The 18,518-nt window shown below is 47.8% G+C and overlaps 1 protein-coding gene across 4 annotated transcripts in view; it reads left to right on the top strand.

The window, feature by feature from the left end:
• Fam171a1 (family with sequence similarity 171, member A1) overlaps nucleotides 1–18,518 on the top strand; it is a 123,754-nt gene that overhangs the window by 98,977 nt on the left and 6,259 nt on the right. For all 4 annotated transcript variants that reach the window (XM_039096412.1, XM_039096410.1, XM_039096411.1 and 1 more), the window contains one exon: nucleotides 18,036–18,152. In XM_039096412.1, coding sequence (XP_038952340.1) covers nucleotides 18,036–18,152 — 117 coding nt within the window. The remainder of the gene's footprint in view (nucleotides 1–18,035; nucleotides 18,153–18,518) is intronic.

The following is an 18,518-nucleotide window of genomic DNA, read 5'->3' as shown; positions in this document are numbered from 1 at the left end:
ATTCTGACTTCAGTCATTCACATCATACTGTGTCCTACAGCCCTTGGGGCTGGACCTGGTAAAGCGTCCATACTTAGTTGTGTGCAGGGGTCAGTTTGACCTTCCCACGTCTGGCAAAGAAAGTCGGCCATGGCGAATGTGTGCTGGTTGCGGCTTGAAGGACAGTAAGCGCCAATTGTGTCCGTTCCCTTTTACGGACATTTATTCTTTCTCCAGTGTGTAACTAGGGCAGCAGATGGCTTTCTGGAGAGTGGGGTTGTATGACTTGTGGCCCTAGGGAATGGTCACTCATGAATAAGCAAACCAGGTCAGTGGTTTGAATTAAAAGTGACTGATCCCGAATAACGGAAAAAATCAATAGCGTTTTAGATTTGGTATTTGTGCTTCCACTGTCTAAGGGTCACCCGGTGTATTTGTCTCCTCTTGCTCCGACGGGACGGTAGAAAGAGAAGCCTACCCTGAGAGTGAAGCTCTATGGCGAGATCCAGTTTTAAGTGCCTTCCCAAACATCGCAGGCAGAGTGTGTGGGGGTTGCTATAGAAATGGCGGCTACTGAACCAAGTATGGTTCTGTATGAACCAAGTATAGCAGATGCTCGTGAATAATGCCATTAATTGGCCTGTGCAGTATGTCTGTGTCTGCTTCCGAAGGAACATGACTGCTTTTGCTGTGCTGTACCCACTAAGCTTTTAGGTAAGTCATGGCCAATCTGCCCTTAAAGGCAGAGTTTGTTTAGAGTGCAGATGCACTTCACGTATTTATCAATGTAGGTCCATCCATGTGGCAGGCGAGTTGTAGGGAATGTTAGAGGAGTTGGGAGTGGGGTGGACCTTTATCTAAAATTTGATGTGAACCTAAAACTATTCTTTAGAAAACAAAGTCAAGGTAAATTTTATATGCCTCTCTGACCTCAAGTTTGGTCAAAAGGTTTTATGGTAGTTCTCCCAAGAATAATTTATTAGAGACTGCCAAGGACTTGCTTAAATGTGTTTTCAAGGCCGACCCAGAACTCTGACATGGAGAAGTGATAAGAGGTACAGATGTGTTAAGTCATATGAATATTCAAATATTAAACCATGCGTCTAGATGGAGGATTTCCACGTGGTACGTTCTGGTCTGAATGACTTCTGAGGACGCACGGTATTACATTGTCTGGATAAAAGTTAGAAATGGAGTTGTTTATTTGTCTAGCAACTCGAGTACATATTTTCATATGGGACTAACTTTAGAACTATATGTACTAACCCCTTCCCCGAGAACAGATGTGATAATTAAGGATATTAAAGAAAGAGGCTGGTTTACCTAAGAGTGATGTCAGTACCTGACTAACAGACAAATAGGCCATTTCCTAAGGAACATTAGCTGAGAAACAAGACACAGACTCACCGTGTATGAAAGATGGTCTTGAACTTCTGACCTTCCTGACTCTGCCTCCAAATGCTGGGGTTTCATATCTACACTTGGCCTGTGAAGTGGTGGGAGACTAAGCCAGGGACTGCACATGTGCTAGCAAAAGGCCCCTTGCTTTTCCAGATCGGAAAGCGAGCCTGAGAGTGAACTGGGTGTTAATGAATTTTGAGGAGGACAGGGGATAATTTGTCTGCAAAGAGTTGATGGAGCTGAGGAGGCAGTAGGGTAAATGCTGACTAAGAGGGGTGTGTTTTCTGTTGCCCTGGGTCTGTTAGCATCCCATTGCAAAGCTCTGCCCTGAAGGAGGAGAATTAGATTTTATGTAATATGCCTGTGGGCTGATGATCTAAGAAGGGGACAGTTGTTTTCCAGCGTTGCCTAGCAACTCAGAAAACAGCCTTGTAACATCGATCCATCTCTGAGCATTGTTAAGGCGTTTGTGTTGGCGTCATCCTCAGAATGATCGTTTTCAGAAAATTGGTTCTCAGGTAGCTGTGGTTTGGGGCACTTTTGTTTTAAAACTCTATTCTTAGGGTGTTGGTTTTCTTAAAGTATCACTCTGTGTAGAACTAGAATTTACCATGCTTGGATTTCACCAAAACCATTTTGGCAAGCCCGACAGATGAGTAGTTAGTTTGTGGTCAGAGAGTTTGCAAGTCAGTCCTTCTCGGGGAAAGCCTGTGTTCTTGAACAGTAAACCACTAATTACTAGACGGAGTTGTTTGGTTAAGTGTGGTAACTTCATATCCTCTGGTGGCTCTTAGCACCACCAGGAAACCTTTAGGCCTTTCAGTGTGTCTGGGTTCTAAGCAAAACTTTGATATTTAGTCTGCCATAAGCCTAAATGAAACTAATTAGGACGCTAGTGTGCCGTAAGTTGTTATGGCTGCTGCTGCTGTGGTGGTGGTGGTTGCTGGAGACAAACGCTCACATATCCCAGACTAGCCTCACATTGCTATGTAGCTGATATCCCAGGTATATATCACCAGCGTTTATGTCATGCTAAGAACTGTAGCAGCTAAGCCACATACCCAGCTCAACAGGTATTCATCTGGGGGGGGGGGAGTGGGGTGTGTGTCTGTGTGTGTGTGTGTCTGCACGTGCATGTGCATGTATACACGCACCATTTACGTGCAGATGTTGGTGAAGGCCAGAAGAGAGTGTTAGAGCCTTGCAACTGGAGTTCAGATGCTGGTAACTGAGCCTGGATCTTCTGCAAGGGCAGCCATCTTGCCTATCATCTTCTTCCCTCCCCCAGTTCCTCCCCTCTTCTTTCCTCCCTCCTTTGCCCCTTCTCCACTTCCTCCTCCCTTCTTGGTCCTCCTCTCCTTCCCCTTCCTCCTCTTCTCCCTCCTTCTCTTTCCTCTTCCTCCTCTTCTCCCTCCTTCTCTTTCCTCTTCCTCCTCTTCTCCCTCCTCCTCTTTCCCCTTCCTCCTCCTCTTCCTCCTTCCTGTTTTTCCCCTCCCTCTCATCCTCCCCCTCCTCCCCCCTACCTCACTCCTTTCCCCCATCACCTTCATTGTTATCAGCTCATATGTAGTTTGCAAATCTTCAGTGACACATAAGAGAGGGAAGGGCAGGCTCCCACCTGCAGTTCTATTAGGGTAGGGCTCCACTCTTCCCTCAGGATGACGCTCTAGGATAAGCCCGCCACTAGTCTGATGCCAGTGCCCCTGCCCCACCGGTGTTCAGTATTTATTATTATCATTCACCGTCTGAAATTGAACTTCCAAATAACTCCTGAGTCCAGGGCAGAGGGCCCCTCGCACATATGTCTGATGTGCAGCATGATACACGCACACCCGCACCATCACGGCTCCTTTCACTCAGTTGAGCATCACTGGCTTTGTGGCAACCTGTGCCACCATCTTCCCTCCACAGGTGACAGAACTGAGGACAGGTATTCTGGGGGCAAGCGATATTAGTGTTTAGGGGTAGAGCACAGTGTATGTGTGCAGAGAGGACAACCTTGTGCAGTCCGTTCTCCCCTTTCTCTCTTTTCCCCTTAGGTGGGTTCCAAGGATCAAACTCAGGTCTGCAGGGGCTTACATGGCAGTCCCTCTACCTTCTGCACCATCTCATCAGCTCGAGGACACTTTCCTGAGCTGGGTAAAGATGTCTGGAGCCTCTGGAAAAAGGCTCACTGTTTCCGAGCAGAGGCCTGAAGTCCCAGGATGCTTTGGGATCTGAGAGATGCATGCAGGGATTGTTCACGTTGGAAGAGTATTTAATGGTGACCTTTTAAATTACACGAAACCATTCAACATCCTCCAAAGTCAGTATGAAACTTAAAATTACCAGATAATCTTGTTATGTGGCTTTGCACTTACAAACAGAGTGTCATACAGTGGGAGTAATGACGGCGGGATAGGAATGGGTGTGGTGGAAGAATTGCAATCCCTGTGTGATGAGGGGACATAAAGTCAAGTGTGTTAGAGAAAAGCTTTACAGTAAACTACGTTTTACCTTGAATTAGGTCGGTATTTTCAGGAGTGAGCAGGGTGGCTCAGTGGTGCAGTGTTTTCTGAACAAGCATGAGGCCCTGAACTTGGATCCCCAGGAACCACTCAGGAGGATCCCGGGGGCTTGGGCTTACTTATCAGCTGGTCTGACTAATCACCGAACTCTGAGTTTAGTGAAAAATCCTGGCACACATGAACACACCCACGTGTACACACCGCACACACAAAGCAAAGTTAAAAAAAAAAAAGAGAGAGGTGTTCTTGGTTATAATTTTAACTTGAGGTCGTATGCCCTTGTTTCTGCTTCTGTCTACCTATTTCGGCTTTATAATTTGGTGTGAATGTGTCACACATTGAGCGTGCAGGTGCATGCACCCCCACACATGTGTGTGGTGGCAAGTCTCTTCCTCTGTGACCCACCTGTCTCGACCCTGCAAGGCTGGGCCTACAGGCACAGGCAGCCACTTGTGGCTTTTTAACATTGGTGTTGAGGGGTTGAGATCAAACCCTCATGATTTCACAACCAATGATCTGTCTCCCCGAGCCATCTCTCCAGCCCACCACACATGATTTTCTAAAAAAGAGTTCAGTGCACTGTATGAGAGGCTTCTTCGTTTCTTTCTAAAGTGGTTTTGTGTACTCTTTGGGTCTGAAGTTTCTGTAGATGTTAGGGGCAGGACTGCTAAGGATTGCTAAGGAAATGAGATGTGTGCGGCTGATCTTCCAACATTACGTAATACTTCGAGTCAGAGAGAACTTAATGCTCTGCCATGAGCACTTATGTCCCTAATACTGTGATTCTCCAGACCCTGTTAGATCACCCTTCTGAAATCATTTGTGTGTGCATGCACATAGGTGCTCACACACTCACACACACACTCACACTCTCGTACTCACACACTCACACACACACTCTCACACACACACTCACACTCTCATACTCTCACACTCACACTCTCACACACACTCACACTCTCACACACACATACACACACTCTCACACTCTCACACACTCTCACACACACTCACATACACACTCTCACATACACTCACATACTCACACACACACTCACGCTCTCACACACTCACACTCACTCACACTCACACACTCACACACACTCACACACACACTCACACACACACACTCTCACACACTCACACACTCACACACATACCCATACACACTCACACTCTCACACACTCATACACACACTCATACACACACTCACACTCTCACACTCTCACACTCACACTCTCACACACTCATACACACACTCACACACACTCACACTCTCACACTCTCACACTCACTCTCACACACTCACACTCACACACACTCTCACACACACTCACACACACCCATACACACTCACACTCACACTCTCACACACTCATACACACACTCACTCTCACACACTCACACACACTCACACACACTCATACACACTCACACACCCATACACACTCACACTCTCACACACTCACACACTCACACACACATACTCACACACTCACACACTCACACTCTCACACACTCACACACACTCACACTCTCACACTCACTCTCACATACTCACACACACTCTCATACACACTCTCACACACACTCACACACACTCCCATACACACTCACATTCACACTCTCACACACTCATACACACACTCACACTCTCACACATACTCACACACACTCACACACTCACACACACTCACACTCTCACACACTCACACACACTCACACACACACTCACACACACACTCACACTCACACACACACACACACACTCAGACCATTGCATTGGAGATTCCAGCAGGAACAGTCCCACTGGCTCCTCCATCAACCACACAGATGTGATCATCCACATAGCCCAGACATTTCAAACATGCAGTATGCATTTGGCCATAGTTGAAGGGAAAAGAAAAATAAGGCCGCAACTGGAAAAAAAAAACAATTGGACCAAACCAAAATGTCATCATTCCTAGCTGGGTGGGTCCATCAATAAGGCAGGTATTTCTATAAGCCAGTGTCTTTCATCAGTTTCGGACCATACCTGAGGTGGGGCCACCATCTTTGCCAACAGCTGGAACTTAGCCTAGAGAGTGCTTGGTGTGCAGGGTGCCCATGTCTGGGTGTGGAGGAGAGGGGACGCAGACGACAAACCTGTTCCTTCCCGAGGATGTGGATCTCTATGCATGGGAGGACTTCGCTGAGTATGGACCAGGGACACAAAGCGACAGCCATGTCCACCACTGCTTGTTTATCCCATCAGTCACTCGGGGGATCTCTGTTTGTTGTTGTTAGATTTTCTGCCAGTATTTAAAAGTCAAGAACCAACTTGCCATTGGAATTCTCTTTTTTTTTAAATACAATTTTAAAGATTTGTTTATTTTATGTATAAATGCTCTGCTCTCTATCTGCATGGACACATGCACACCAGAAGAGGGCGTCAGACCCCATGACAGATGGTTGTGAACCACCCTGTGGTTGCTGGGATTTGAACTCAGGACCTCTGGAAGAGCAGTCGGTGCTCCTAACCACTGAGCCACCCCTCCAGCCTCTTGCCATGGGGTTCTAAGCCTGTTTTGCTCTTGTTAAAATTGAACAAGGGCTAATGAGATGCCCTGTGGGGGAAGGCACTTGCCATCAAACCTCATAGCATGGTCCTCATGGCGAAAGAGAGAACTCGCTCCAGCAAGGTGTCCCTCAACCTCCACACGAGTGCGGTGTGTATGCACTGGCGGAATGAATGTAAAGACTGCAGAACTGGCTCAGAGGTTAAGAGCATTGGCTGCACTTCCAGAGGACCTGGGGTTTGGTTCCCAGTACCAACTCAGGTGACTCAACCCATTATAAAACCATTTCCAGGAAATATGGCTCCCCCTCCTGTCCTCCACAGAGACCTTCATACATATGTTATATATTCACACAGACACATACAGAAGTAAAAATAAATCGCTCAAAATAGATAAAGATGATTAACATTTTTAATTGAACGATTCATTTGTCTAGGATGCTTTTTCTCTGTGTGTGTTTTACCTACAAATGTCTGTCTACCACAGTGCCCATGGAGGCCAGAAGAAGATGTCAGACCCCTGGGGCCTAGTGGTAGTGAGCTAATGTGTGGGTGCTGGAGATTAAACCTAGGTCCTCTGGAAGAGCAGCCAGCACTCTTGCTATCTCTCCAGCCCCATTGCATGTATTCATTGAACAACTTCTTCACTCTAGTCCTCTCTCTGCTGCATAAAGTAGTGAGGTGAAGGGAGTCGGGACATGATCCTCCGATGTGGATTTTTCTCTCAGAAGAGGTAGTGTGGCCATGCACCACATGAAGTCAGGACCACCAGACAGTTAAGCAGTGTTGTCAGAGGTGTGAGCAAGCCAGTCAGAGCCTGTGGAGAGGAGACATCTGAGCTGATATCCTAAGAACACATTGGAGCCATCTCTGGACAGGCTCAAATATAATGGTGCACCTCAGGGTCTTGATTTTTGAACCAGTTTGGCCTCACACAGGAGCCAGGTTACAGAGTACCCTTTCATTCATCGTCAACATGTCGTCTACACTCATTTGACTCCCGCAAGCCCTAGTATGCTCTGCCAGGGGCTGAATTACTTCCTGAACAGATCAGAAAAATAATTATAAAGATGCTTCCCGTACACTGTAGGCAATCACATCAGGGTTTTTCAGAAAGTCCTCAGGCCCTACAAAAGGTCTAAAGACTTTGCAACTGGAAATGCAGGCCACAGGCGAGCGGTCTGATTTCACACAGGAATTTATTGGAACAGACCCCTGGGCTTTCCCCAAGACCTATGGAACCACAGTGTACACACGTACGTACACACATACACACACACACGCACGCACGCACGCACGCACGCACACACACAATCTGTTTTTAAAAAATGAATCTCTTCCTCAGAAGCTACCCTGTCCACATAGCAGCCTCTTTAAAGGCTTAATGAGTTAAGAATAAGTTTTGGGAAAGGAGCCATAATGGGAACGTTCAAGGATTTTGGAGGCCTCATTCTCTATATCAAGAGAATGTATTAGGTGACTACAAGCTTATGTCTGTCTTGGTTTCTAGTACTCAGCCTGTCTCTCACCTCCTGCTTCAGACACAAAGTCCTCAGCAACCATGAACGTCCCTTCATTTTTTTCCTGCTGAGACCAGCCCTGAAATCTACTTGTCGGAAGCTGTAAGGAGTCCAAACATCCCCGTATAACTTATGCTCCTCTGTTTGATTTCCTTCAACAAAAACTGTAAGATAAATAGTCCTCCCCCCCCTCCCCAAGAAGTATTTTGCTATGTAACTGACAAGGGATGTTTGCTCTTAAGCGATACCGATACCGTAGGGAAAGTAATTTCAGAGAAGGTCACTGACCTACTCAAAGCCAGTCTTTCCTTTCCTGATACTGTAACAACAGAGATGGTGAGGTTTTCTGCTGTGTGGTAAGTGTAGCTCGAGGGCTCCTGCATGCATTTGCAGTCGTTTCTTTTTTTCTTCTTAGCTGAGGTCTCACCAGTTGGTCCAGGCTGAGCTTGACCTTTGAAGGGCCTGAGGACTCTCCTCCTGCTTCACATGATAATGCTATGGTTACAGGAGTACTGCACTGTGCCCACCTGGATGGCCCTGTGCCACTTTTTTTTGGTATATTTTTATTTACATTGCAAATGTTATCCCCTTTCCTGGTTTCCCATCCATGAGCCCGCTATCACATCCCCATCCCCATTCTTCCATAAGGGTGTTCCCCCACCCAGCCACCCACCCCTTCCCACCTTCCTGCCCTGACATTCCCCTACACTGGGGGGGACCAGCCTTGGCTGGACCAAGGGCTTCTACTCACATTGGTACCCAACAAGGCCATTCGCTGCTGCATGTGCAGCTGATGCCATGGGTCTGTCCATGTGTACTCCGGAGTGTGGTTTACTCCCTTTGAGCTCTGGTTGTTGATATTGTTGTTCTTATGGGGTTGCAAGGACCTTGATCTCTTTCAGTCCTTTCTCTAACTCCTCCAGCGGGGACCCGATTCTCAGTTCAATGGTTTGATGCTAGCGTTCGCCTCTGTATTTGTCACGCTCTGGCAGAGCCTCTTAGGAGACAGCTATATCAGGCTCCTGTCGCATGTACTTCTTGGCATCAGGAATATTGTCTGGGTTTGATGGCTGTATGTATATGGCCTGGATCCCCAAGTGGGGCAGGCTCTGAATGGCCTTTCTTTCAGTCTCTGTTTCACACTTTGTCTCCATATCTCCTCCTTTTTGTTCCCCCTTTTAAGAAGGACTGAAGCACTTTGGTCGTCCTTCTTCTTGAGCTTCATGTGATCTGTGGATTGTATCTTGGGTAATCTGAGCTTTTGGGCTAATATCTACTTATCAGTGAGGGTATGCCATGTGTGTTCTTTTGTGACTGGGTTACCTCACTCAGGATGGTATTTTCTAGTTCCATCCATTTGCCTAAGAATTTCATGAAGTCATTTTTTTAATAGCTGAGTAGTATTCCATTGTGTAGATGTTCCACATTTTCTGTATCCATTCTTCTGATGAAGGGCATCTGGGATCTTTCCAGCTTCTGGCTATTATAAATAAGGCTGCTATGAACATAGTGGAGCATGTGTCTTTGTTATATGGTGGGGCATCTTTTGGGTATATGCCCAGGAGTGGTGTAGCTGGGTCCTCAGGTAGTACTATGTCCAATTTTCTGAGGAAGCTCCAGACTGATTTCCAGAATGGTTGTACCAGTCTGCAATCCTACCAACAGTGGAGGAGTGTTCCTCTTTTTCCACATCCTCACCAGCATCTGTTGTCACCTGAGTGACCATTCTGACTGGTGTGAGGTGGAATCATAGGGTTGTTTTGATTTGCCTTTTCCTAATGACTGAAGATGTTGAACATTTCTTTAGGTGCTTCTCAGCCATTCGATATTCCTCAGCTGAGAATTCTTTGTTTAGCTTTGTAGCCCATTTTTAAATAGGGTTATTCGATTCTCTGGAGTCTAACTTCTTGAGTTCTTTGTATATATTGGATATTAGCCCTCTATCAGTTGTAGGATTGGTGAAGATCTTTTCCCAATCTGTTGGTTGCCATTTTATCCTATTGACAGTATCATTTGCCTTACAGAGAAGCTTTGCAGTTTTATGAGGTCCCATTTGTAGATTCTTGATCTTAGAGCATAAACCACTGGTGTTCTGTTCAGGAAATTTTCCCCAGTGCCCATGTGTTCGAGACTCTTCCCCACTTTTTCTTGTATTAGTTTGAGTGCACCTGGTTTGATGTGGAGGTCCTTGATACCTGTGCCACTTTTATTAAAGCATTCAATAAACTAGACTTCAACCTTTAGACTTCTGTATGTATGGTTGGTAGAATGTTACAGTAAAGGAAATACCTAAAGTCATATAGACTGAATCTTTAAGGGCTTGTTATCCAGCTCCTGGAGACAGCGGGCATATTGAGTGGTCTGGATGGGACTGATGGTGGTGGTGGTGGGTGATGATAATAAGGACACTGAGAGGTTAAGAGTAGTTTGCTTTATGTTTTCTGAAGACCATTGTAACCCAACCATGCTATGCTCACCCATGTGATAGGACAGCATTGGAATTCTGGACAGCACGGGGTCCCCAATGGAGGAGTTAGAAAAAGGACTGAAGGAGCTGAAGGACTTTGCAACCCCATAGGAAGAACAACAATATCAACTAACCAGACCCCTCGCCAAGAGCTCCCAGAGACTAAACCATCATCCCCAGAGTACACATGGACAGGCCCATGGCTCCAGCCACATATGTAGCAGAGGATGGCCTTGTCGGGTATCAATGGGAGGAGAGGCCCTTGGTCCTGGGAAGGCTTGATGCCCCAGTGTAGGGGAATGCCAGGGTGGGGAGGAAGAATTCGGTATGTGGGTAGGGGAGCACCCTCATAGAAGCAGGGGGAGGGAGGATGGGATATAGGGGGTTTCCGGAGGGGAAACCAGGAAAGGGGATAACATTTGAAAGTTAAATAAATAAAATACCCAATAAAAAAGAGTAGCTTGCTTTGTGGTTTCTGAAGACCACTGTACCCCAGCCATGCTATGCTCACCCATGAGGCAGGACAGCAGTGCGACTGTGTTGTCACAGTTCATCCTGTGTCAACATCGGTGACCCCATTGCTCATCCTGAGTGTTTCAGAATACTGCATGGTCAGAATGTAGGCGTGGGAGTAGAGATGGCCATCGTACTCTGCAATATGAACAATAACCACTTTTAATTAGCAGAATGGTTCTGAGATAGTTTTCTGGATGCTTGCAGAATCCTTTCCTGGCTTCCCGTAGTAGATCTAGTAGAAGTTATTCTAAGTTTGTGCAGGAAGAATATATCGATTAGACTACATTAGTAGTAAGAAGTAAGGTACAGAGTAGCACATATGAAAATGCCCAGGCCACATGTACTGTGGGAATGGAAAGCAGATGCCTTCATAATCTTCAACGGCTTAAAGATGTGAAAGACATGTCCCTCCTCTTCTGCGCAGCGGGAACATGTCTTCAGTCCACACCATGGACAGTGACCAGGCTGGAATTCACACTCGTGAGATCAGCTGACCCTGTGTAGTGCTTGGTCTTCGTGCGCTCAGTCCTTTGAAGTCTGATTTGGTAAAAGTCTCAACAGAAGAGTAGAGTCTCATATTCTTGCGTTTTGCCTAATGTGCAAGGAGTCAACTTCGATGTGTGATCTGGTCTGGTGTTGTTGGGTTCTGCCTATAAATTTGTTCAACTCGGTGCTGTTCATAATCTCAGATCTTTGCGCTTATTACACAGTTAAGCTGAAGTAGCATTCCTGTCAAAGAGGAGTATCCAGACAGAATGGATGTGCAGAGCAAGAGCAGCAGCATAAATCTGGGCTCTTTTAGGCTTCATTCAAAGAAGATGTTGCATTTGGAGTGAGACTTTTTTCATAGTTTAGAGTCCGTTAGCCTTTGAGGAGGCACTGGTTTATTGTTTACATATAAGTATATATATATATATATATATATATATATATGTATGTATGTATGTATGTATGTATATATACACACACACACATACACACCCACACTTTTATTTTACATAAATAAAAGTTGATTTGGTTGTTGCATGGTAACCAACTAGCGCATCAGTGGTTGCTAGGATACCCCATCCCATCTTAAAGATAAAGATGAGGTGTCTTATCTGATGGTTACTGTGTGTAGTAATCGTTACAGTTAAATGCAGCTCCTGTTTAAAGAACCCATAATGCTTTCCACGTAGTGAGCCATGCCAGCTAAGGCTGTAACAAAGTCACTTCCAAAAGGTGAGGGCACCCTCTCAACACCTTGCAGTCTCAAAAGTATTTCTTGCTCTTTCATGGTATGTAGTTTAACTCTTAAAGATGAATCAGTGTGTGTGTGTGTGTGTGTGTGTGTGTGTACTTAATTTGGACTCAGAGTGCCACTGTTTGATAACTGGATTGTCCCCATGCCCCTCACATGGCCTAAATACATTATTCTAGACCACGTTGATAAGAAGATGGTGACCATGCTGAGTGTGGCAACTTGGGCTTCATCAGCAGTAAAAGAGCAGAACTTGATGGCAGTAGCATGGTGTGTAAGGAAGGCTAGTAAACATGTGGGCAGCAGGAAGACTATTGATCATAAGAGAAACCCACCTCCAGAATCCTCAAGTCTGTGTTCCTAGGGGTATCGCACCTAGACTTGCCATCGATCATGACCTGGGCCTCAAGAAAAACACTTGTTCCTGAATCAAAAGCACATGCCGATTTGGTATTTGTGTCAAACTTCCTTCTCAAGTGTTGGCATGGAGCCATCCTTTTGCTATTTGAGGGTTTTTTTCCTACCCTTTCTCCCCCAGGTTTCACCCCTCTCACTAGATAGGAGAGAAAGAAGGATAGAGGGGAGAGGAGGGGGGAGGGAGGGAGGGAAGGAGGGGGGGAGAGAGAGAGAGAGAGAGAGAGAGAGAGAGAGAGAGAGAGAGAGAATGAATATGAATATCCCTGAATAAAGTTAGCAGTCTGAAAGGGGACAACATTATTATTAGGCTACTTCCTGACGATTAGGGGTGTCAAGTTCCTTGGGGGGAAGTTTGATCTTCGAAGTCGGGATATCAAACATCTTTTTGTTGTCTCTTCTTCGTGCACTATAAAGGGCAACCAACAGCCCACCTCACCTCTCAGGGCCCTAGCATTTACATACCCTCTGAAAAGTCCCCAGCATTCAAATGTCACACAATCAGAGAAACCATCTGCCACTGGCAAAATCGTGCTCCTACTGGAGCATGAGGCAAATCACAATCAGCTGCTGTGATTTGCTGTGATTGGCAGGTACAGAAGACTATCCCTTTGGGAAGGGGCTTTGCTTCCCTTTCTATGAGCCGCTTGCCTTTGTCTGTTGAACGTCTTCATTTTTGCTCAAGATTCCATTAAAGGGAGCCCAGATCAGAAATTCCAGTCTCACAACATCTCTTTCCTTGATGTTGGCAGGAGGGGCCACATGGCCTTCACTCATACACATAGCCCCAACCCCAGCTCCTGTCAGAGCAAAGAGGCCTAAGTCACCCTGCCCAGTCCTGAGATACCCACCCAGCAACTGGGCTGATGCAGCTGCACCGGGATGGCTGTTCCACATCAAAGCCGCCTCCCTCAGTGTTAGGTCCTGCCTAACTGCCATCAGCGAGTGACAGCCTTTATCTCCGTGTGTCCCAGCAGTGGTCTCCATTGCCTGCCTATGAAGAGGACACAGGATTCTGACAGGGAAGACCTGGAGGGGAGCCATGGGAAGGGGTTGAGAAGGAGCAGTCTAGAGAAAGATAAAAGTGCAGAGCAGATGAAGTGAGCCCAAAGAAGCCAGGCAGCGTTGGTTCACTGGGGCCTGTCCTGTGATTGGTTCACAAAGATGAGAATCTTAACTAGGACGGCCCTTTCCTGTCGGCCATATTCAGCAGTACCAACAGCCATCCAAAAGGTGGCCTCACCCACTCGGAAGATGTAGAAGAAACATAAAGGTCTTTTACAGTTGAATATTTCTTCCACTCACAAAGCAGGAAAACCTTCTCTGTGCTGTCTGAACAGAACCGGTATCCTCATGTGTGCACATGAAAGTCCCCTTGGCCAGCACCCTGCTTTCTCATAATCTTATTCAACACAGGGCACCTTAAGGGGCTTTGTCTGCTCTGCCAGCCCATCTTAAGCACAATTACCACTTCCGTGCACGAATGCATAGGTGGGGAGCCCTCCTCCCCCTCCCCAGGTAGGAAAGCCCATCATCTGGCCTTAACGTCAGGGTCTCGGGAATGAGAGGCATACGCTTCCAGCACACAGTTCATTCACCCTTATGCTTTCCTGTAGCCTTCCCTCCCACCAAACAGATCTCGGAAGATGCCTTTGCCAGGAAACAGCATGTTCTTTTTTTTTTTTTCTTTCGGAGCTGAGGACCGAACCCAGGGCCTTGCGCTTCCTAGGCAAGCGCTCTACCACTGAGCTAAATCCCCAGCCCCAGGAAACAGCATGTCCGAATCCCGAAACAGCGCCACACTTTTGTCAGCCCCTGTTGTGTATTTTATAGAAGGTCTGCCAAAGTTAATGACTCCGCCCAGCTGGCTTCTCTCACTGTCGTTTGAAAGGGGAGCATCCCAGTTTAGTCCCGCGGCTGCTCCTCGCGTACCTTTCCTGGCGTCCACGCCCTGCCTTTCCTCGGAAGGATACTGATGCTGTTTGTTGAATTGCGCCTCTAGCGTTCACTCAGTGTGAAAGTGAGTCCTATCTGGAGAGAGTTCTAGGCACTTGGTTGTAATGAGAATTTCGGTTCCTTTAAACACAGAAACATTATAGGAAAGTTTTTGTTTTAACCCCAGGTGTGCGGTGCAGGGCTGAGTCAGGCTGTCTGTGGCTGAGTCAGGCTGTCCGCAGCGGCTGACTGTGATTTGCCTCCCGCTCCGGCAGGGGCGTGATTTCGCCAGCTGCAGATAGTTCCGGCAAGTGTCTGCTGTTTGGAATCTTGGGGACTCTGGAGAGGGTATAAAAATGCTAGAGCCCCAAGCGGTGCAGTGGCTTCTGCTCCTGTTCCTGCCAGGGCTTGATTCTTGCTGGCTGGAGATATCCTGACAACAAAAATCAACATTTCCCGGAGGAACGATAGCCTAATCAGCAGGAAGTAGTCCTGGAGATCAGATCAGCACCCCCTCCCCCCTCTAGCCTTCTCTCTCTCCTAACTAATGCTGGGGGGTGGGAGGGATAAGGGTGGAGAAGGGTGGTAAAGAACGGAGCCCATTCGCTTTAGTAGGAGGCAAAAAGGTATAAAACACATGGCTGCCACTCTCAGAGCGAGTAACCCATTGGAGGAGATCAGACCGAAAACAACATGTGGACACGAGTCTTGGAAAAATAACGGTTCGGTAAAAACGTTTCCTAGAAACGAGATGTAGAACGTGCAGATGTACAGGAAGTTCTCCCCAAACTCAGGCGTGCGCGTTTTAGAATGGAGGAAAAGTATGTGAGGTTAGCCCTACGACGGCGGTCCCTCATGAGGACTAGCTAGGCAGGACAAGCGCGTGGCACGGGACCATAGCTGGCCTTTGTTTACAGGTTCTATAGCGTCAGTGTTTATCCCACGGTCTGCCCAGGCAAATGTGAAGGCCCTTCCCAGCCATGGCCCATCCACTACCTCCTGTTCCCCTCGAACCAGTCCCCCCGTCCATTGCTTCATGCTTCTCCGTGTTGCTCTCTTTCCTGAGTGACCTTGTCACGCTCCTGTCTCCCTCCCCACCTGTTGTCCTTACTGACAAGCCCTGCTCCACCCCAGGAGACACTGTTGCGTTGACCTCCCAGAGGACATCTTCAGCAGATGGCCTTTCTATGTCTCGTCTTCCAGGCTAGAACAGGGACCAGTCATCTGGGCAGTGGGTCTGGACAGGTAGTGTTGATAACAGCACCACCCACTTGGCTCGCCTCATCCGAGACTTGGGGGAATTTTTCAGGTCCGGTTCAGGTGATTGTCTTGTAAGAAGCAGCTGAGGCAGAGTTGGCGGTTTATGAATGAACAGGACTGAGGACTCGACTCCCAGCTCTCCTCTGCTGGATCCCGTTTAGCATGCACCCCATTTGAAGAGCAATGACTCAAACCTCTAATCTGGGGAAGCAGCCAAGCGAAGAATGAATGGCTGCATCCTGGCTAATCCGAAGATGCTGCCCGCTGTGCTGATGGGGGAGCAGTGTGTGCGGAGTGGGTGGGGTTTGTGAGTCACACGGGAGGGAGAGGACGAGGGGGTGATGGGAGCAGCTGAAACTTACCATCGTCCTCTTCTTCCCAGAGAAACGTCCCTTCCCCAGCATAGAAACCCTCCTTTCTACTGTCTTCAGTGTCTTTTGCTTCCCTTTCCTCAGAAGCCCCGTGGAACCACTGTTACTCCCAGATGCTACGTGATCTCTGAGTAGACAAGATTCATGACTCAGGAAATGAGTCCAAACTGGGCATCCGCGGCCTCACACTTGTTTTAGAAACCTTTTAGCTTGTATTCTGCTTCAGCTTGAACCACAATCACCTACAGCTGTGATCTCCTCGCAGGCAGGCCCGTTGCATCCTTAACTCATGAATGCTGTGCCTTCCCGGGCCTCCCTGCCTTGTGCTACACAAAGGAAAGGGGGTGTGAGGTGAGGTGGGAAGCACCTTTCTACCCACAGCATTTGAGTGTCGCCATAGCAACTAGTGGTGCCTAGAAGCAGCCCAAGTGTTATTTTGTTTCATTTTTTCCCCTCCAGTTTGAAAAAAAAAAAAAAAACGACTTTGCCTCAGCAATGTGTGACCCTAGAACTTGACACATAGGGTCACGCTTGACACACTTGATCCAGCCAGGGTCATCCATGTGGCGGTTTTGGGTGGTCCATGATTGTAGGAGCAGGGAGGGCTCAGAAGCACCCCTGTGTGCGCAGCCCATGCCACCACTGCCAGTTCAGGAGATGGGTGCACAAGCCTTGGGGACAGGGGGCACTTACCTGGCTGCCTCCCTCTTGCCTTCGGCCCACAGTGACCATCACAGGCCTCCGTACAAGGTTCCTGCTGGCGGACACTGTTGCCATTTGAGCTAGGAAACAGTCCACTGGCCTAGAGCTCGTTTGACTCCACCCATGAACCTTCGCCTGCAGGCTTGAGGGAGGAGCAGTCTGGGGAAGGTCTGTGGGAATGTTGCATGGCACAGCAGCCTTCCATGCTGTGATCACAGCACCCAGGCCTTGGGGAAGTTCTGAAAACCACCATTCCTCAATCTCCCCAACCCCCCAAGGCATGGCGTTGTTGTGAGAATCGTAGATACTGAATATAAAGCTTATATATCGTGGTGAGCTAGTACAGCGCAGATATTCCTTAACGGGAACGGTTTAATATCACTGCCTACACCAGACGTACCCAGAATACGCGAAGATGGCACTGAGGAATCGATATTTTTAAATCTAAGGCTGGAGGCGGGGTGTGGCTGGGTGGCAGAGAACTTGCATCCCTGGTGCTGAAAACATAGATAAGCAAATAAATCTTTCCTGAATAATCGAGACCTCGCCTTAACCAGGATAAGAAACGTGTTTATTCGGTTAAACGTAAAAACGGTGAACGACTCCAGGCTCCCTATCCCGCCTCTCCCAATGCCCTGGCTCACTGATGTCGTTGTCGCTGTGACTCTTCCGAACTCCAGTGCCTTCTGCTCAGCCTCTCTGAGGCCGGCAACAAAGTAGCTGAAATGCAGCAAGTTGACCACACAAAGAAAACCAAAGCAAAGACTTGTTACAGGAAGTTGTATACAATCTGTACGTGCTAATGTGACTGTCTGGCTATCCAGGAAGCTGTGACTGTGGCATTTAAAGTGGTTTGTAGAAGCATTATCACCCGTGTACCCTGCTGAAGTTCTTTTCCTTGAGAGCTTGTTTGGAGGTTCTAGCAGGGGAGCACAGCTACTCGTATACCCTTGACCGAAGACCGGTCCTCCTCTATTCGGGGAAGGTCGTCCTCTTCGACCGAGCGCGCAGCTTCGGGAGGGACGCACATGGAGCGGTGAGGGAGGAAGGGGACACCCGCCTAGCCAGCCAGATCAGCCGAATCAACCCTGGCGATCAATGGGGTGACAGATGTCGCAGCCAGATCGCCCTCACATCCTGAAGTTCTTTTCCGAACCCCCCACAGGAACGTGGCTGAAGAGTGGTCTGGGCCTGGTGCACCAGGAAGGCAGCCAGCTCACGTGGACGTACATTGCTCCCCAGCTGGGGTACTGGGTGGCAGCTATGTCTCCCCCCATCCCAGGTAACTCAGAGCCAACAGGGGCCCAACCCGGGTGGATTTCTTTGGGGGTCTGGGCTTAGCATTCATTTAAATAGAACTTCTGTGGGCAGTTCACGTCGTGTTCATTTAGAACATCAAACGGTAAAGAAAGGCTGTGTTTCGTGGGTGGGGAGCTGAGTGAACTGTATTTGAGAGAGAATACCATTCTCTTCTGGACTCGAAGTGAAACTGATTCCAAAACCCGATGATCTTCCTTGGATTCATTTAGCTCTTTAAAAGATCTGAGCCAGACATGCTGGCTCATCCAAGCTGCAGTGGAGCAGAGGCAAACGACTTGCTGGAAGTTCAAGGCCAACCAGGCCAACCAAGGGCTTATAGGGAAACCCC

The sequence above is a fragment of the Rattus norvegicus genome, chromosome 17 (assembly GCF_036323735.1).
Source record: "Rattus norvegicus strain BN/NHsdMcwi chromosome 17, GRCr8, whole genome shotgun sequence".
NCBI lineage: Eukaryota > Metazoa > Chordata > Mammalia > Rodentia > Muridae > Rattus > Rattus norvegicus.
The sequence above is the reverse complement of the archived record's forward strand: the minus strand, read 5'-3'. Positions and strand labels throughout refer to the sequence as shown.